We start from the raw sequence: 19,612 nt of genomic DNA, 5'->3' as shown, positions 1-19,612 counted from the left end.
GAGAGTAACCACTTGGCTTGTAATTAACACATAGTTTAAAAGGCAAAATTTTTATGATATGGAGGCACATTAGTATGGATTACCTGTAAATTTGGTACCCCCATGAAGACACCATTAATGCTTAATAATATTTACAGCTTTTGATCAAACTACACTATGCATGTTTCATACCAGCACACTCATCAGCAAGAGTCTAGGTGCAAAACTACAGAACCTCCATTTTAGACCTATCAACCAAGAATTTACTTGGGCTTTTTAAAAGCATTACTTCAAGGTAATCAACACATAGTTTAAAAGACACTGTTTTTTATGATATGGTCGCTTGTATGACACTGTATAGCATTTACTTCTCCAATAGCTTGGAGAAGTGAATGCTATACAAGTATAGTTTGGTCACGACTTCCATGCACAAGGTTGCCTTTATTTTAACTATTTTCTACACTGTGAAAGAATTCTGAGACCTCCAACATGCATGAGGTGTGCAAGGCCTTCTTTCCAAAAAAGTTGTAAAATTTAGACATGTACAAATTCCCAACAGTGGATGTGTTTTATGGAATTACAGAAAATAATTGAGTTCTGAATGAGTGCATTTACAAGCCTGTACAAAAATATCTGACTGATATGTTTTTGATTTTAAATTACTTACCCCATGGATGGATGGATGGCGTCCATCCATCCATTATTTAATCCACTACATCCAATAAAGGGTTGCGGGGAAGCTGGAGCCTAAACCAGCATTTTAGCAGGTGAGAGGCAGGGTACACGCTGGACAGGTCACTGGTCCATCGAAGGGCCAACACAGAAGGAGACAAACAACCATTCACACACACACACACACACTCCTGGGGAGAATTTAGAGTTATCAGTTAACCTAACATGCATGTCTTTGGACGGTGGGACAAAGTCAGAGTACACGGAGAGAACATGCAAACTCCACACAGAAAAACTCCACGCACACAGTCCAAAGCACGTTAAAAGCTAACTTTAGTTAGCCATAAACCATTGTTAATGTTAAGGTGCTTCAAGGAGAAATTTTAACACTGGATTGAATCCTGTTTTAAAGCATGTCTGACTCAGTTCTTGCTGTGAAGCCACAGTGTTAACCACCACACCACTGTGCAGCACAATTGAGACCAAAAAGCAGGTGCAGGTCCCACATTAAACATGTAGTACAAAGACAGTCTGTTCAAACTACAGTGCAGAGTTGAAAAATTTCAAACTGGAAGATCAATAATGTCCACTGCCAACGAAACACTCCAATGGCTGTGTGCATCTATGCAGATTTGTACGCTGGTGTACTCAGCATATGATCATGCTGCAAGTAGAAATCAAGTCTCGTTTGACTGGATTTGCTGTCCATCTGTAAAAGAAATGGATGCTGGACTTCTAAATCTCAGCCTCAAAGATGATGAATACCTCTGCAGACCATATTCAACAGGACAATGACCTTCAACAAACTTTTTGCCTATTTAAGGAGATCAAGTAACCTGACCTCCAACCTGAGAACCTGAGAGAAGAAAGAAAAATATTCCTTGTACTTGCTAATTTGCAAAAAATATAACAGACCTTCCCTGCAAGGCATTTTAAATAGCTAAACTTCAACTTTGAAATATTCTGGTACAAAAAAAATGTATCTGAGTCATAAGTATTCATGTTTGTAAGTCTTTCATCTATAAGTTTATGTATCAGAAGTTCACAGTTCAGTATAAACTTGCAATCAAACAGTCACAAGTTAAATACAATGTTTAATACATATTTTTTTATTGTTCAGCTTAACACGTCCCATACGTTAGACATTGGCAGACTGAATATTTTTTAAACCATCTACATGGCTTTAAATGATTTTCTTCTCATATCACAGGCTTAGAGGACGATTCTTTACTCACAATGGTTATATGGCCTCTTGGAGCTGTCAAAACCAGGTGATAATAAACACTCCTGATTTAGGTTTTACATAACTGCTACACAAAACAGATTAAAATATGTTCCTACTAAGGCAAATCTGTTTTGGTGAACATCTGTAACATACCACATTATTTCATTACAAGCCAAATTTCCCCACAGCATAAATTCTAACCTCACCCAAACCTTACACTATTTAACCCATTGAGACCTAATGCAGTGTGTGTGTTTCTACCTTTCAAGCTCGAAGCAAAGTTAGTGTAACATAACTTTCAATATACAAAAAACATTTCTTTACACTAACATAAAATTGGTCTTAAATTGGCAATGAAAACCAAAGTTCTGAACTCAATTGTTAGCAAATGTTAGTTTCTTTTGAGGCAGAAAGGTTTTATTGTACAGTTTGATAAAAAAAAACCCTTAGGTCTGAAAGGGTTAATTCCCACCTTAAGACTTAAAGCAAACATGTAGTTGTCAGTCCAACATCCAGATTACACAATTCGTTTTATGATAAATACTGCATGGACAAATTTAAATCACAAACAATAAAAAAGACATTTGTACTACCATAATACTCTAAATGTGCAATGGTCAAACATATCTAGCACAAGAATGAGAAATAAATATAACTTATGATTCATCATCCTAGTAGTTGATATAGATTTAGATTTAATAACACTTGTTTTTTATGTGAATACTGGTCTGATCATTGTGAATTAAACTGCAAGTATAGTGGCAGGACAATAACTTACATGTTTTTTATTTGTTAACTTGCTGTTAAATACTTCAATACTTTTCATATGAACCACATCATATGAGGTTAATTATCTATTCACAGACATAGGTCCTTACTCTTCAGTTCATGTTTTTTTTTACTTAAATATTGTAGTTATACTAATACATGTCTGGTTATCTAAATACATCAGTCATTTTTGTCTGCTATGCACATGTTAACTGGAGAGTCGTCATCGCTCTGTGAGAATTCATCATCCTTCAAAGTCACTGAGGACTCCATCTCAGTCTGAATCTGATCATGTTTGCGTCTGTGGAGCCTCAGGCTTTGCGAGCGGCTGAAGCCTCTACCGCAGATGTCGCAGCCGTAAGGCCTCTCGCCGGTGTGAAGCCTGAAATGATTCTTGAGACTTGACGCACGTGTAAAACTTTTTGCACATTCAGGACAGTCAAACTTCTCCCCAAAGTGAATTTTCTCGTGTTCCCTCAAGCGGCCGGACTGGTTGAAGCTCCTGTCACACAAGGAGCAGTGGTAGGGCCTCTCCCCAGTGTGTGTAAGCCGATGTCTGTTCATGGCACCAGAGTGGGCGAAGCTCTTACCGCAGTCTGGACAGGAGAACGGTTTTTCACCTGTGTGGACTTTATAGTGTCCCTTGAGTTGGCCTTTTTGGGTGAACTGTTTTCCACACAGAGCACACTGATAAGGTTTCTCTCCGGAGTGAATTCGCATGTGAATCTGAAGTGCCGACATCTTGTGACAGTCTCTTCCGCAGAGCCCACAGCAGTATGAGCTCTTTGCTGAATTGCTGTTGCACTGTTTTTGTACAGGCAGTGAAGAAACACCATCCTTTTTACTGCTTGTCATGTGATCAGGATTTTCTTTGGACACTGTAGATAGGAAGGGTTGAAAGAAGTTATTTACAAGTAATTTATTATAATACAAGCACTACTATCCATTCCTGTATAGTGCTATGAGTTAATAATGCAGCTAGAAAGTTTTTTTTTTTTACACTGGTATTATGGGTTGGAATTCTTTGCCAACTTCCATTAAACCTGTAACATCATAGAGAAGTTTTAAAAGCCAGGATAAGCAGTTTTTATGGAAGAAGGTGAATGTTTAGTGAAGGGTGACAGACTTTTACTGCTGTGGTTTGTGTTTATAGATTGTATACATGTGATTTGTAGAGTAAGGCTCTCTTGTTCTTGTTTGTGTTGTTTTTGTTTTTAACCACCAAGGACCATGTTGAAAACAAGTTTTATACTTAAGCATGTAATCCTTTGGAATGTTTTCCATCCTTTGAGTCCTGAAATGATTCAATCAATCAATACCCTTAAAACTACAAATCTTCTGCTGTGGTTTTAAACTGTTTTGGCTTTTTGTTTAAATTATATGTTGGAAATGATGACAGATTCTTAGCCAGCAGCATTTTTATGGTGAGAATCTACTCTGCTGCAGAGGAGGCTGAAATGTCATTAAAGTCAATAAAGCCTGCCACATTGTTAAGATATCTGTGAGTTGGTAAGTTTTAAATAGTGTAAACGTTATATTATAAAGAATCCAAATTACAGAAACGACAGCATGTTTGCAGTTCACTTTTGGTCATTTTAAACCATCAGGCAAATTGCTTAAACGTACATGCAACACAGCACATCTGTATTTACTTCCATTTTAATAGCAGTACTGATAAATACTTTGGTAAAACACAACTTACAAAAATGATATTTTGATTTATCATTAAGTAAGGCATCAAGATTAAGGTACTTAAAACACAACTTTCTGACGACTTTCTTTCATTCATTTTGTGTTCGCTCCAGATCAAATGTTCTTGCACATTTTGAGCTGTAACACAGTTTGTTAGAAATTGTTTTTATTGATAATTTAATATTGTTAGACTAAATGTAGACTACTTCTAAGCGATCATATCATTTCATTATTTTTTTATGACAACAAAAGAATGATGCATTTAAAGAAAAGTCATACTGCATGGCTGAAAAACATGTCATTGAGTCATTTCATGGAACTTTGAAAGCTGACTCATTTAACTTGTGCAAGTGAACTCAAGTTAAATATTAATACTTGTGAAGTCATGAAATGCTTAACTACAGTGGAAAGAGCCAGATAACATGATTTCATATTGTTGCATTATCATAATGGTCATAAGGTGCGCTCCCAATTTGGGGGAGTTTATTTGAACACGTACATGTGTATCACAGCTACAAGTACAACCTAATTCTGTGGGATATATCACAGAAACACATTCAACATCTTTAATAATAGATAAAATTAGTATCAACTCTCCAGTGTTTTCCTTACTGTTGACCGGTTCCTCCTCTTCCTCCTTTACTGTAATCCTCATTTCTGTCTCCTTTTCCTGGTTCAGCTCTTCAGTTTCTTCTGGTATGCTGCAGTCCTCACCACCAGACACCATGTTTGCAGTTTCTTCTGCAGAGGAAAGAACACCATCACACATGTTAAACTCTGTCATCAAAGGCAAAAATCCTTATAAAATGAACAAGTGGGAGATACGAGAAATCTGCCAGTACCACATAAAGGTTCCTCGTTTTCTTCTTCTTTTACTATTACATTCATATGAGGTGTGGAAACGCTGTCCTCTGGCTGGTCTCTTGGTTCTCTCAGGTTAATTTCAGGCTGAGCTGCTTTGACACATTTACAACCCTCTGAGGAAGGGGGCTCAGCTGCAACAGGCAGACTCTGGCAGTCAGACACCTATAAACACAGTTTTATAAGAACAAATAAGGGAAACAGCAGATAAAAAACACACAGATTCTATGTAAAACTGCTGTGTACTGTCGCTACCTTACAGTTGGTGTTGCTGGCCAGGCCTTGCTGGGATGATTCATCAACGGAAGCTTGAACATCACCTGAGACAACACCAGGGACAGATTCGTTCTTGCTCTGATTACATGACCGCTTGTGGTTTCTGAGAGTTCCTGCCAGTGAGAAGTGCCTCCCGCAGTCTGTGCAGGTGTACGGCTTTTCTCCGGTGTGAATCCTGGTGTGCCTCCGAAGCTCTCCTGGAGCAACGAAGGATTTATCACACTGTGTGCAGCTGTACGGTTTTTCTCCAGTGTGAGTCCGCATGTGCGTAGTCAGGGTCCACTGCTGTGCAAACGTCTTGCCACAGTCAGAGCAGTGGTATGGCGTGATGCCGGTGTGCAGACGCTCGTGTCTTACAAGGGTCCCTGACAAAGCAAACCGTTTGTCGCAGAATGAGCACTGGAAAGGCCTCTCTCCAGTGTGAGTCCTTTGATGATCCCTCAGCTCAGCTGCTGAGTTACAGCTCTTGTCACAATCTGAACAAGGAAACTTCTTCCTGGTAAAGCCCGCAACAACCTCAGAGTGCATCGCTTCCAAGTGCGTTTTCAGGTGCCAGTGACGAGAAAAGCTCTTCAAACAGATGGAGCAGTGATACGGCCTCTCGCCAGTGTGTGTCCGCCGGTGCAGCCGGAGCTCCCCCTGACTGGCAAATCTTTTCTCACAGAAAGTGCATGGGAATGGCTTTTCCCCAGTGTGGACTCTTTCATGGATCATAAGAAGCCCCTTTTCAGGAAATCTCTTTTCACACATAGAGCAGGGGAAAGGCCTTTCTCCTGAGTGAGTACGTAGATGGCGTTGAAGTTTAGAAGCATAAGGGAAGTCTTTCCCACATACTGAGCAGCTGTGAAGTGAAGGCGGTTTTTCATTCTCACTCTGCTCAAATTTCTTTGAGAGGGCCTCTGCAGGAACAATACCAGAGAGAGCTTTCACTCCTGTGAGTTCACATAAAGCAACAATAACATTGTCAATTTGTTTCTCTTTCATTTTTCTATCCTTTTAACTAATTTAGATTTTTTTTTCCTGTATCAAGACATTACAAATGCAGGTACAGGTCATTTGCAGTTAATATCAGTTATCACTGTTAAATATATTTAAAAAGCACAAAACTAAGATTATGGGGGGGGGGGAAGGAAATAATACTTCAAATACAATAACTTATCTAATGTTCTGTTTATTGAATCCTTTTTAATTTTTTAGCTTTAATGGAAGCACACCACAAAACTACATTTAAAAAAATAAAAATAACTAACTTAATGGACAACAATGCTTTAGACACATTTTATACACTTACTGAGATCTGAGAAATCCACTTCTTCGCCATCAGAATTTATCAGACCTCCTATTTCATGTGGATCATCAGAGAGGATCACAGATGGTCCAAAGTCGTTTTCAGAGCCCATCTTTCAAAGGTGCAGCCTAATAAAGATGAAAAATTATGTTTATTGTAAAAACACATTCATTACAATGTACAGAAACAAAGCTATGTTTATATATTATGTACTTTTGCAAATTAATAATGTAAGACATTCAAGATAATCATAGCCCTGATACAAATAAACATTTATGCAGCTGTAGGAGTGTATACTATTGTCTAAAATTAGGCTTTGCAATCATTTATGGGACAGACAGGAACTTTCTTTTGTATTGTTTTTTAACAGAAATGTTCAGTTTTGTCACCATATTTTTAATGTCATCACCAACTATATTTCAAGTTAAATCAATTTATTTCCAATTGACCTTTATTTCTTTTTCACTATTATCTCAATTTGATGCATGACACAGTTTAGGATAGACAGAAATATATTTGTTATTTTCCTGGGTATCGGCTTGATGATTTTTTACTCATTTGAGTAATTATCTGAAAAAAAAGGCAGAGACTACATCACCACTTTTCTACAAACATGTAAAAAATGTTTTGTTTTTTAAAATGTGAAGCACTTTGTGCTGCTTTTATGCATGAAACATGCTTAATAAATATCCACCTATCCATTTTCTTCTGCTTATCCAGGGTCAGGTCGCGAGGGGAAACCCGAAAAATCTAAAGCTTCACCTTTTGGCTCAGCTCCTTCTTCACCACGACAGACTGATGCAGAGTCCGCATCACTGCAGACGCCACACCAATCTGTCTGTTGATCTCCTGCTCCATCCTTCCCTCACTCATGAACAAGACCCGGAGAACTTAAACTCATCCACAGGTTTTGAATTTTCCCTCCTGCAACACACCTAATCCAGCCTGTCATCAAGCTGTGCATAGCTCTGCTAATTACCCATAGTCAGGTGTGTTTTAGCAGGGAAACTTGTAAAACCTGTAGGACAGCCCACAAGGATCCCTGCCAACCAAACTTTTTGGCAGAGCGCTTAAAAAAAAAAAAGAAGATGCCTGGTGCAGCACATTTTCACTACCCAGCCTTTGTTTTTGGAAGCAACTGATTTAAAAAAAAAAAAAAAAAAAAAAAAAAACCAAGCATGCAATTTGGAATTTGGGCACAAGGATTCAATCTCCAAATGAATTCCAAGGAAAACAAATTCCAAACTGGTTCTGCTTTTAATTTTAACATTTGATTTAATCCAATTTCATTTCCAGATTTTTTTTTGTTCACCTAACTTATACTTTAGTGCATCCACCCTGGAGGACATACAGCGGCCTTTTCCAAACGACAGGGAGGATGCTGTGTGGAGGGAGGGGTGGACCAGGCTGAGTCTTGTAGCAGAGCGAGGCAATCTCCTCAGTGACAACTGTAATTACCTAGATGAAACGTGTTATGGTATACTCCGTGGTTGAATAACCGTGCTTTCAAATGGTTTAAAAATAAAGCTCTGCGGTAAACTGTCAAGTATGTTAACTGATAACCCTGTTAGCTGAATAGCATTAGCTGGAAGGGATTGTTTTGCTGCATCCTTTAAGGTCTCACATTAATTGTGCTCTTAGTGAGCGAACCAGTGGGAAAACCTGTTAGACTACATTATATTCTAAAAAAAAAAAAATAACTAAAAACAAATAAAGGAACGAAATTAGAAGCAAACGTAGCCTGCAGCGGGAACCGTATTTGACCTCAGGATGAGATGTTTAAGCAGTGACGCATCGGCGGTGACCACCGATCTGGTCAGCGACCACCTCCACCTCTAGGAGGACTGTTGATAACCAGCTAGCCACTGATATAGCGTTTATTAGGCAAGAGGTTTAACAGTAAGCTAACAAATACCCCTTAAGGTAAAGCCTTTATTCAGCAACAGCAAATAACAGTGGAGAATCAAATGATAATTTCCCTCCTAAATCATCCTCAGCTGTGAATAACACTCGCTAACTATGCTAGCTAATGCTTAACAACAGACAATAGACATGTTGACCAACCTCTGCATAGATTTTTCCCCGGGGTAAAAGTAGTCGCAAGACAGATGTTTATTGAAAATACGTGGCAATATAGCTAATTCTCTAAAAGGTTCATGCTCTGTCTGTTGAAAAAGTGCGTAGAACGACTGTAAAGAAACTCAAGACTTATGTTATGCCAACGTCGGGGTATGATGACAACCTTTCTAGCGGTGACTGCTAGCTGACTTTAGCAGTGTCGCAACTTCCGGTTGGCTTTTAAATGACAATAAAAGCTCACATTAGCCAATCACTTATGTTTACTTTTCGTGAACCTGCCTTTATATTGCACGTCACACTGCTTTTATATTTAAATTGCTCTGCTTTAATAATGTAAAATATTCAAAGAAAAATAGAATGTGTGATAACCAGTCAAAAGTTTTTTGTTTTTTTTTTGTAAATCAAGGGGGGGAAAGATCCAATGCCATGGATGGGTGAAATGCTGTTGTCAGGTCACCTTTATGTTATACAAGAGGAATAGGATAATAAACTTGGTCAAAAATCAGTGACATTTAAGAAAAATCAGTCAAAAAGAAAGGCTTAAGACCCATCTATTTTAGTCCAATTCATTGCCGGATACATAACCATTCTGTGTGTACTTTGTTTTATCAGGGTTTTTAATAAACTTTCCCCGAGGCATGGTTACTCAGTTGTAAATAGAGAAACTTTAAAATCTAGTCCAAGTTGTTCAGTATTGTTATTGATAAAAATATCAAGTGGTGATCTGTAATTCCAAAGTTAATGGTGGTGGGTTGTCTCCTAAAGTTGTTTCAATCGCACCCTGATGCAAAGTAAACAACCACACAGGAGTTACTTGAAAAAAGATACCGCCTTTTAGTCTGCTGTTGAGCAGACTGTTGCCGTTTGTATGCAATTTGAGGGTTAAGATCCAAAGCAAATGCTCCAAACCAAGACTTGAACCCAAGCTGAATGACCTTCAACCTCTGCACCTGCCCGAACAGTTGAGTTATCCAGTGTCCCAAAATGTATACAAGACTAAAAAATTAGGTAAAACTTGTAGAAGTGCTCATCTTCTACATGATTCACCAGATTTACCTTATGTCCACAGCTGTAGTCAATGAAAATAAAAAGACAATGAAACGCTGGAGTAATCCAGGGGCTGCTGTATTCTCATTGCATGTTTTTTATTAATAAAAAAACCCCTCCTGTCCAGCATCATGACAGCAGAATGATGGTCTGGGTGCCATGTTGTGCATGTTGCTTTTGCCAAGACAAGCCTTTTGGAGACAAGGCTCCCCCTGAATCTTAAATGTTATTCTTTATTTGTTTTTTTATATATGTTTATAGCCAAATTTACACATACACATAGCTGGACTGGACTGGAGTAACAACTGAAGGCAGAAAAAAGAAAGAAACAAAATGTAGAGAACCAGAACAAATGTGCAATCAAACCCAAACATAAAAACCAGACAACCAGCGGCTACACCTGTAAAAAAAAAAAAAAACAGGAAACATCCTAAGGCCTTTGAGAAAGCGCAGCAGACAATCATCAGGAGCACCTGTGGGAAGAATACCTGTAAAAACCATGAACAACAACAAACACAAGTATATGTGTATGTACAAAATGTTATGGACGAGTTATGTTAAGTGATCATGCAAATGCAACCGTGGCCCCCTCCAAGGATCAGAAGCAGAATGAGAGGGCCCCAAACAGGGAGCAACCAGCAGCCACCACAGAGCACAGAACTGAGGCAGCTCACTGCAGGGATGGCCACACGTCCATCATGGAGGCAGCAAAAGAAGGCTACAGCCAGAGCCCCCAACTGCCACAGAGCACAGGTCCCAGGAGGCCAGGGGCAACGGCCGCCAAACACCGGCACCTTGAGCATGTGTCTGGGGCAGTAACATGGCAGCCATGTTACCAGTTTTGCTAACATGTTGTCAGATCACCCAGTGATTGACTTTGTAAAACAGTGTCCCACATCACCAAGCGTGTAAAACCAAAAACTTTTGATGAGGTTTAAAAATAGATTTCTGAGACAAGGGCAAAAAGATGATTACTAATGTTAATAATAAATAATAATATAATTTGTATACACAACATGAACAAAATATACAATCAAAACATAAGGATGAGCATTTTTACCTTGGTAGAGCAGCATGTTATTAATGGCAGTCTCACCCATTTTACTTAAGAGAACAAAGTGGGAAACAAACAGTGAACTGAAATAAAAGTCACTGGGACAACAGGATCTTGTGTTTTTCTTTATGAATGTTCATGTGAGTTTTAAGGTTTCCACTTTGTGTGAATCTTTTTCCACATGTGAAGCATTTGAAAGGTCTTTTTCCTGAATGGATCACAAGGTGTCGTTTTAGGCCTTCGTTCTGGGAGAAAACTTTTCCACATGCTGGACAAATGTAATAACTCTTTGGTTCTGGTTCTTTGTGCTGCTTTAGCTGATAATTATAATAGAAGCTGCTGTGCTCACTGGTAGATTCAAGATGAGTTTTGCCTTAAGAGGAAAAAACAGAGAAGAAATTGTGGGTATATAAAAACGCATAGGCTGAAAAAACTCTTGAGCTGTTTCACTTCAAGTTTTACATTTTTACATCACTAGTTTTTATTAATTGAATACATCATGAGTACATAAAAAGCTTATTTCATATTTATATATAAAAGACTAAAGCAATAATAGAATGACAAATCTGGTTTGAGCCAACTTACCTGCAGGACTTGTGCTGCGATTCTGGTCCCGTGTTTTTGGAGTGTGCTCCTCATGGTGATTTACCTCAGCTGCTGCCTTGTTCAAGTGCATTTGTGTTGACATGGAGTTGTGTTGGACAGGTGGCTTGAGTTCAAGCTCAGACTGTGGACACGTAGAGGAAGATTTTGAAAGCCAAGAGGGCTGTTCTGCTGAACAGATCTTTTCAAACTGCTCCTTATTCTGTAAACAGATTAAGCTTTTTAATTCTCAGCACACCGGGTTGCTTTTTATATGAAATGTGCTATATAAATAAATTTGCTTTGCCATGTCTAAGGACATCAAGTTAGTCTCCAAGTTTGTTTATATTAATTTATTATTGTAATAATTATACAAAATGCAGGACTATGACTTTGCCCAACCTTTGGCTTGCACTGAAACAATAAACCTGACTCATTGGTGCTGAACAATTTGGGTTTTGGTACACAAGCAACAATGATTGAAGGAAGGTTAAATTTAACATCTATTTGAGGTTGTTTTTCTCACCTGCTGGAGGTTCTCAGCAGGATCTTTTTCCTGGTTCTCAAGATGATGGTGAGGTAGGATTTCTGTATAAACAAAGAAGTCAGCATAATACAACCATTTTTTAAGTTAAACAGCAAATAGTTAATCAGTTGTCACTGAAACCTGTGACTTTTCAAGCCTGCCATTAATTGTGGATCAATAAATTCCACATCAATATGCAATCTATAGTTAATTTACAATGATTTTACACCAAATTTAGCTTCTGTTTAAAATGCAGATACATGCTAAAACAAGGCGATTGCCTTCTTTTTTCTTCAGGAGGAAAAAGCTTTGACTATCCTACAGGCAGTGTTAGACCACAATTTTGGTAAGCATGTCCTTCTGTGAAACATTTTTCTTTATTTTCTAACATCAGCAGTCAGCAGACATTTTTATGGACAGTGAACTTAAAGCCACTATACTCACAAGTAAAATTAATCCAGTAAATCTCTATTTATCTGTGTGCAGGTGCCCCTGATACTTCCAGGGTCTTCACGTGAGACACTGATCAGTAAAAGCATTTTAAAACTCATTGATTTAGCTCCATAACACCAAGAACATTTACATCTTAGATCTTGATGGATGAAATATTCTAGTTGTAAATCTTCATTGATTAAATAGTGAAATGTCTTGAGAATAACAGATGAAGGATCAATGGAAACCAAAATCATGACCCCGTGGATTCAGAATTATACTGAAAATAAACACGGAAAGATCAGTTAACAGGCCGACTCAACTTCTGAGGAAATTCAAAACCATTCAAAATAGGCTCAGTAGTGTGTGTGGCCTCTACATGCCTGTATGGACTCCCTACAACATCTGAGCATCCTACTGATGAGATGACAAATGTCATGACCTTCCTTCTGATTTTGAGTCTACTTATATTCAGCTGGCCTCTTGTCAGTTTGTTTAGTTGAACTTTTAATTTGTAAAGTTTCAATTTTTGGGGTAAAGAAAAGGATCCATGTTTTGAAAGAAAAAAAAAAAAAACTCCTGTGTCCTGCTGCCTTACTGCTTGGTCCCTGACACACAGGACCTCATATCACCCTCATGGAGTCTGTTTCTGACAGTTTGAGCAGAAACATGTACATTAGTGATCTGCTGGATCTGCTCATTGTGTTCCTCCATGCACATAGGAGCAGATAGCAGTCCTGCTGGTTGGTTGTTGTCCTCTTACCTCCATGTAAGTAAGTAAGTAAAACTTTATATAGCACCTTTCAAGATATAAAATCACAAAGAGCATATAACACGTCTCCGGGTACACTGGTCTGTCTTCCAGTATCTCCTTCATGCTCTCGACACTATGCTGAAAGACAGAGCAAACCTTCCCTTTTTAAAGGATTTTTTACTATGGGAGATAGAAGGTCTAATGGCAAGTTGATCCCTAACTAAGAAAATGTCAACAGTCATTGGCAAAAAAAAAATACAATGGCTTGGAGGAGGTCTGTGCTCTGAGTTCTTCTAGTTCATTCTTTTTTTTAGTAGCATGAAGAAACTATATTTTAAATTGTGTTATACAAACTCAGATTGTCAAAATGCTAAAAAAAAAAAAAAAAAAAAAAAAAACACACAGATAGATCATGAAAAGTTATAGAAGCTGGATAATCAAAGATGCTGTTCTCACTCTGAACTTGAATGTTGTCTTTATCTGCAGCTTCATGCGTGGTGTCCTCTGTGACCTCTTTGCTGATGGACTGAACAATATTCAAGCTTGTCTTGGTATTGAGGGAACCATTAGTTCTGTAAAGAGAGAAAATCTAATGACAAAAAAGAAAAACCAAAAAAAAAGAACTATTTTCTTTTTTGTGAAGCAAACCTGGTTAAAAACTTACTTGACATGTTCAGAGGGCATGTAGTCTCTGTCCTCGTAATATAAAGTATTTTCTTCTGAAACATCTCCTGTGTCCTCAGTTGGAGAACACATTCCATCATCTGCCTCATCAATACTGTATAGAAGTATAAAGATATGACATGACAACACTCAACATATCACAGCTCATAAATAATGTGCATGCATACAACTCACTCTGACTCTGGGTTATGACTAAAGTTATCTTCGTCAATGTCAACAACAATCTCCATCGATGACATTCTGAAAACATGGAGAAATGCACATTTCTGAGATACGTTTATGTGATTAAAAGAAACAAACTTTTAGCAAAACTACAATCCATGACCAGGCCAACATTGTAATTGAAAGTATAATCATCAATCAATCAAACTTTATTTATAAAGCACTTTTCATACAATGAAATGTAGCACAAAGTGCTTTACAGATTTTAAAAGAATTAAAAAGAATAGCCCACCAACCCCCTTCCCATCATGCTCCCTGCCCCCCATCTCCATCACCACATATACATATTCACACTCACACAGTCACATTAATATGTGGCCAAGAACAGAGGAGCCAAAACACTATCCCAGGAGCTGTCTGCACAAGGAATTGGCCGGACCACAGCGGCCAGGGCATCAACAAGGGTACCAGACAAGAGACCAATACCACGGAAGGTATTCTTTGAAGAGGGCTCACACTGAGGAACACCGGAAAATATATTTTTTAAAAATGATGAGAAAAAAAAAATGTCACAGGTATCTTTCTTATCACACTGGCAACCTTAATGTTGTGTTTATTTACCTATGAATTTTATCCTCATTGTAGCCAATGTGACAGGTTTAATTATGACAATAAAGAACATACCTTTCCTCCTCTTCATGAAAACCTAGACATGTTCTTGCAAAGTCATTATCTCTGGAAAAAAAAAATAAGTAAATGGATGTGAAATGGATTTTAACCAAGTAAACAAAGTGGGTTTTCAACCATTTTTTCAACATCCAACACACTGGACCATGTGTATACAAAGATTAAATCAGTATTCAAAGCAGTGTCACACCTCCACCTAAGCTCATCAGGGACCATTACCAGTCCCTCTACAAAGCTGGTGAGGATCTAGTCAGAGAAAGCCATGGCAGCACTTTAGGACTGTTTTCAAAACACAGACCTGTCAGTGTTCAGAGGCAGCCATCAGCAATTTGGGCACAAACACTGAGAATGCTGAAGCAGCATCTGGCCACATCTATAAAAGCATGGAGGGCGAATGGGAAACCTTGGATGACAGAAGTTGGACCCCTGCTGAAAGCAAGAAACGTCTCAAATCTGGCAATGCTGCTGCTTCAGCATTCTCAGTGTTTGTGCCCAAATTGCTGATGGCTGCCTCTGAACACTGACAGGTCTGTGTTTTGAAAACAGTCCTAAAGTGCTGCCATGGCTTTCTCTGACTAGATCCTCACCAGCTTTGTAGAGGGACTGGTAATGGTCCCTGATGAGCTTAGGTGGAGGTGTGACACTGCTTTGAATACTGATTTAATCTTTGTATACACATGGTCCAGTGTGTTGGATGTTGAAAAAATGGTTGAAAACCCACTTTGTTTACTTGGTTAAAATCCATTTCACATCCATTTACTTATTTTTTTTTTCCAGAGATAATGACTTTGCAAGAACATGTCTAGGTTTTCATGAAGAGGAGGAAAGGTATGTTCTTTATTGTCATAATTAAACCTGTCACATTGGCTACAATGAGGATAAAATTCATAGGTAAATAAACACAACATTAAGGTTGCCAGTGTGACAGGTTTAATTATGACAATAAAGAACATACCTTTCCTCCTCTTCATGAAAACCTAGACATGTTCTTGCAAAGTCATTATCTCTGGAAAAAAAAAATAAGTAAATGGATGTGAAATGGATTTTAACCAAGTAAACAAAGTGGGTTTTCAACCATTTTTTCAACATCCAACACACTGGACCATGTGTATACAAAGATTAAATCAGTATTCAAAGCAGTGTCACACCTCCACCTAAGCTCATCAGGGACCATTACCAGTCCCTCTACAAAGCTGGTGAGGATCTAGTCAGAGAAAGCCATGGCAGCACTTTAGGACTGTTTTCAAAACACAGACCTGTCAGTGTTCAGAGGCAGCCATCAGCAATTTGGGCACAAACACTGAGAATGCTGAAGCAGCAGCATTGCCAGATTTGAGACGTTTCTTGCTTTCAGCAGGGGTCCAACTTCTGTCATCCAAGGTTTCCCATTCGCCCTCCATGCTTTTATAGATGTGGCCAGATGCTGCTTCAGCATTCTCAGTGTTTGTGCCCAAATTGCTGATGGCTGCCTCTGAACACTGACAGGTCTGTGTTTTGAAAACAGTCCTAAAGTGCTGCCATGGCTTTCTCTGACTAGATCCTCACCAGCTTTGTAGAGGGACTGGTAATGGTCCCTGATGAGCTTAGGTGGAGGTGTGACACTGCTTTGAATACTGATTTAATCTTTGTATACACATGGTCCAGTGTGTTGGATGTTGAAAAAGGGACCATTACCAGTCCCTCTACAAAGCTGGTGAGGGTCCCTCTACAAAGCTGGTGAGGATCTAGTCAGAGAAAGCCATGGCAGCACTTTAGGACTGTTTTCAAAACACAGACCTGTCAGTGTTCAGAGGCAGCCATCAGCAATTTGGGCACAAACACTGAGAATGCTGAAGCAGCATCTGGCCACATCTATAAAAGCATGGAGGGCGAATGGGAAACCTTGGATGACAGAAGTTGGACCCCTGCTGAAAGCAAGAAACGTCTCAAATCTGGCAATGCTGCTGCTCTTAAGCCCACTTCCTAAATGTCAACAACTACTTTGTAAGATGTGATACACTCATTAACACACCAGAAGTGAAGGATCAACTTCCTTTCAGACACTGTCAGGTATTGGAGACCTGGCCCAGCAACGCTGTTTGAAACAAGCAGAGAGATATGTCCGTATGGGACCCAATGCATCCGAGCCACGGTTGTGTTCTCTGTTCTGCCCTCAGGAAAACATATTGCAGCCAACCCAATTTACAACATAATTTTGCACTGCGTTGCATGTCTGGAGTGGTTTTAAATGACAATAAATGAATCTCGAATCTTAAAACTAAAGATCCAGAATTGTTCCCAGTTAAAAAAAATCACATTTGCACATAACTGAAGTTTTAACCAAAAACTAATAAACCCATTTTTAGACACTGTGTGAAATATTAGCAATAAAAGAGTCAGAATGAATTTCCAACAGACCTTTCAACATTTCATAGCACAAAAAAAAAAAAAAAAAAAAAAAAAAAAAAAAACGCACAGGTGTCTTGACAGGTTCAAACATATGCGTGATTTTAAAATTTATATCAAACATACAGGCTCGTACCTCCTTGATGAGCTTGTAGGTGAAGCACTTGCATCATACCTGCAATTTTAAGCACTTCTTTTCAAAACTCGTTTACAATAACAAAGTCGTTTTATCATTATATTCACAGCACTAATTTGTAGCAGAAGATGTGTGTCAATGAATAAATACCACTAATAGTTGCACAGGTCAACTCAATATAATGTTCACAACAACGGTTGTAAAACAGTTTCTCATTTGCTGGACACCCTGTTTTTATAAATAAATAATCTGGGTAAGTAAAAGATTGTCCCAACCTCTGCAGTCACTTACACATCACTGACTGAGACATGTTAACTTACAAGTTGTTCCAATAAAGTCTGGGTCTAAATCCGAACAGTCCGTAACTACGAAAGTGAACCCCAGCACATCCATTTCCCCACAAACCTCTGCTAACCAGTGACACTGGTAAAAAGCTAACGTTAGGCTGACTGAAACTGATGCTGTTACAACAGAATAAGAATATCTGATGTTTGGACCTGCAGTAACCATAAACATTTCACCAACGCAGTTACCGACGTTTACGCCAAAAGCAAAAGCTGTCAAGGTTACTGACCTGTCGAGTAGAAATATGGCTAACTCTGCATCAGATTTTATTCTTTTCTGTTTTCGTAGCTCTCTCCATCTCGAAAAAGCCACTCCGATATTGACCCTTGTTCTATCCCGAGCTCGGTTTAACACTTTATGTAAAGCTCGCCGTTCGTCTGAGGTTTTCTTCTTTTTGGTCGTCTTTGCTGTGTATGCTGTTATTAGCAAAGGCGGAATGGGTAATTTAATCATAGCTGGTTCTTAGTAGAAGTTTCTTGAAGCTGCGTACTACCTCTATGCCACTACCGGCGTACTACCTCTATGATACTACCAAGTCTGAATTGCAACGAAGAGAGCATGCGCGGCTAAGAGGAGGCTGCGCAGCGTTGCCGAGACTCTCTTGGCTGTTGTGATTGGTTGCGTGCATTGTGTCGCTGGTACAGCAGCAGTTTTACATGGTGAGCGTCCACATTGGAAGTTATTATTTAGTAGGTCCAATATTGTCTCAGTCTATGCATTTTTCCTTTTAAAAACATGTTAATTGGTTGAGGGCATGCTTGTCATTAGCTGAGGCTTAGGTGAGGATCCAGGCTGAAGAGGCAGAAGGCAGACCGGTGCAGGATTAAAGATTTTAATCTAAAATGCAAAATAAACATACAGGGCGAAACAGCAGACATGACGGCGAAACACGACGGAAACAAGACAGCAACCTGACAAGAAGGTAACAATGAAACCAAGGGGTATAAATAAACAGAGGAACAGGTAAAGTGAACTTGCTAATTAAGCCAGGTGAGCTGACGCACAGGAAGCAAAACAGAACACAATATACAAGGGAAATGAACTAAAAAATAAAACCGGAAGCCAGACAAGGAACCTGACAATCTAACAAGCACATCAAACTGACCAAAACAAGCCTTTATAACAATAAGTAAAATGCTGCAAAGTATTTAAAGCTTTTTTTAAAAGCTTTTCTTCACCAGGCAACAATTTGAACTATGGTATATATGTATGTATGTATGTATATATATATATATATATATATATGTGTGTATATGTATATGTATATATAAGATTCTAAAAGCTTGTTGTATCCCCTCAGTCATGTTTTTGATAGTTTTGGTCTGCTGTTTTGGCTCTTGTCGATGCTTTTGACTTGTCATAAATCTTCAGATGGACTTGGTAAGTTTGAGAAAAACAGAAACCTTTTCCATACTTGCAAGTAAAAGGTCTCTCTCCACTGTGAACTTGCAGGTGATTTCTGAGGATCCCTGAACTGGAGTAACTTCTACCACAAACAGAGACAAGTGAGGCCACTCTCCAGTGTGTGTGTAGATGAATGTTTAGATCAGTGTAATTTATATTAAAAAAATCTCCCACACCAATCACAGTGAAAGTTCTTTTGTCCAGTGTGGATTGCCTCACGATTTTTAAGTAACTGTGTTGGGCCACAAGTCTTTTCACTCTCTGAACAGTGGAAGGAATGGATGTGCTGATGGATTTCAATAAAATTCTCCCTTTTGAATGTCTCGCCACAGTCAGGACACGCATAGCTTCTTGTGGCTCTCTGTGTTTCTCTAGTTTCTGTTAAAAGTCCATTCCACACCCTCCACAGATATTAGCTGTTACAGGAGATTCTGCAAGTTGCTTCTTCTCTTCTTCTCCAATTATGCAGCTCTCCTGTAAGGAAAACATATATTATTTACTTATTTCCTGTTTTATATGATGAGTTATATATTAATTGAAAAAGAAAATCAAAAACATTTAGTCTGCTACAAAA

General features: G+C 38.7%; 2 protein-coding genes across 12 annotated transcripts; both read right to left on the bottom strand.

Moving 5' to 3' along the window:
- Positions 1 to 1,669: 1,669 nt before the first annotated feature.
- Positions 1,670 to 9,011, bottom strand: LOC121638111 (zinc finger protein 2 homolog). 2 transcript variants are annotated; one of them, XM_041982596.1, is made up of 6 exons: positions 8,826 to 9,011; positions 6,765 to 6,889; positions 5,453 to 6,405; positions 5,179 to 5,362; positions 4,949 to 5,077; positions 1,670 to 3,522 (listed from the first exon to the last, which is right to left on the bottom strand). In XM_041982596.1, the coding sequence occupies exons 2-6, from the start codon at positions 6,871 to 6,873 to the stop codon at positions 2,825 to 2,827; spliced, it is 2,073 nt and encodes a 690-aa protein (XP_041838530.1). In that variant the 5' UTR covers positions 6,874 to 6,889; positions 8,826 to 9,011; the 3' UTR covers positions 1,670 to 2,824. The 2 variants fall into 2 exon arrangements, with proteins under 2 accessions (XP_041838530.1, XP_041838531.1); XM_041982597.1 differs by having other exon boundaries at positions 5,453 to 6,372.
- Positions 9,012 to 9,961: 950 nt separating this feature from the next.
- LOC121638113 (zinc finger protein 480-like) lies at positions 9,962 to 18,126 on the bottom strand. Of its 10 annotated transcripts, none has more exons than XM_041982598.1 (10): positions 17,864 to 18,126; positions 17,290 to 17,328; positions 15,724 to 15,774; positions 14,440 to 14,598; positions 14,094 to 14,159; positions 13,900 to 14,013; positions 13,692 to 13,807; positions 12,050 to 12,111; positions 11,527 to 11,746; positions 9,962 to 11,314 (listed from the first exon to the last, which is right to left on the bottom strand). In XM_041982598.1, exons 1-10 carry the CDS (start codon positions 18,085 to 18,087, stop codon positions 11,037 to 11,039), a joined length of 1,329 nt encoding a protein of 442 aa, XP_041838532.1. In that variant the 5' UTR covers positions 18,088 to 18,126; the 3' UTR covers positions 9,962 to 11,036. The 10 variants fall into 10 exon arrangements, with proteins under 10 accessions (XP_041838532.1, XP_041838534.1, XP_041838540.1 ...); XM_041982600.1 differs by having other exon boundaries at positions 11,527 to 11,668; XM_041982606.1 differs by lacking the exons at positions 15,724 to 15,774; positions 17,290 to 17,328; positions 17,864 to 18,126 and adding exons at positions 14,766 to 14,993; positions 15,917 to 15,922; positions 16,478 to 17,153.
- Positions 18,127 to 19,612: the final 1,486 nt, after the last annotated feature.

Source organism: Melanotaenia boesemani, chromosome 4 (assembly GCF_017639745.1).
Source record: "Melanotaenia boesemani isolate fMelBoe1 chromosome 4, fMelBoe1.pri, whole genome shotgun sequence".
NCBI classification, from domain to species: Eukaryota; Metazoa; Chordata; class Actinopteri; order Atheriniformes; family Melanotaeniidae; genus Melanotaenia; species Melanotaenia boesemani.
This window is presented reverse-complemented; position numbering and strand designations above follow the sequence as displayed.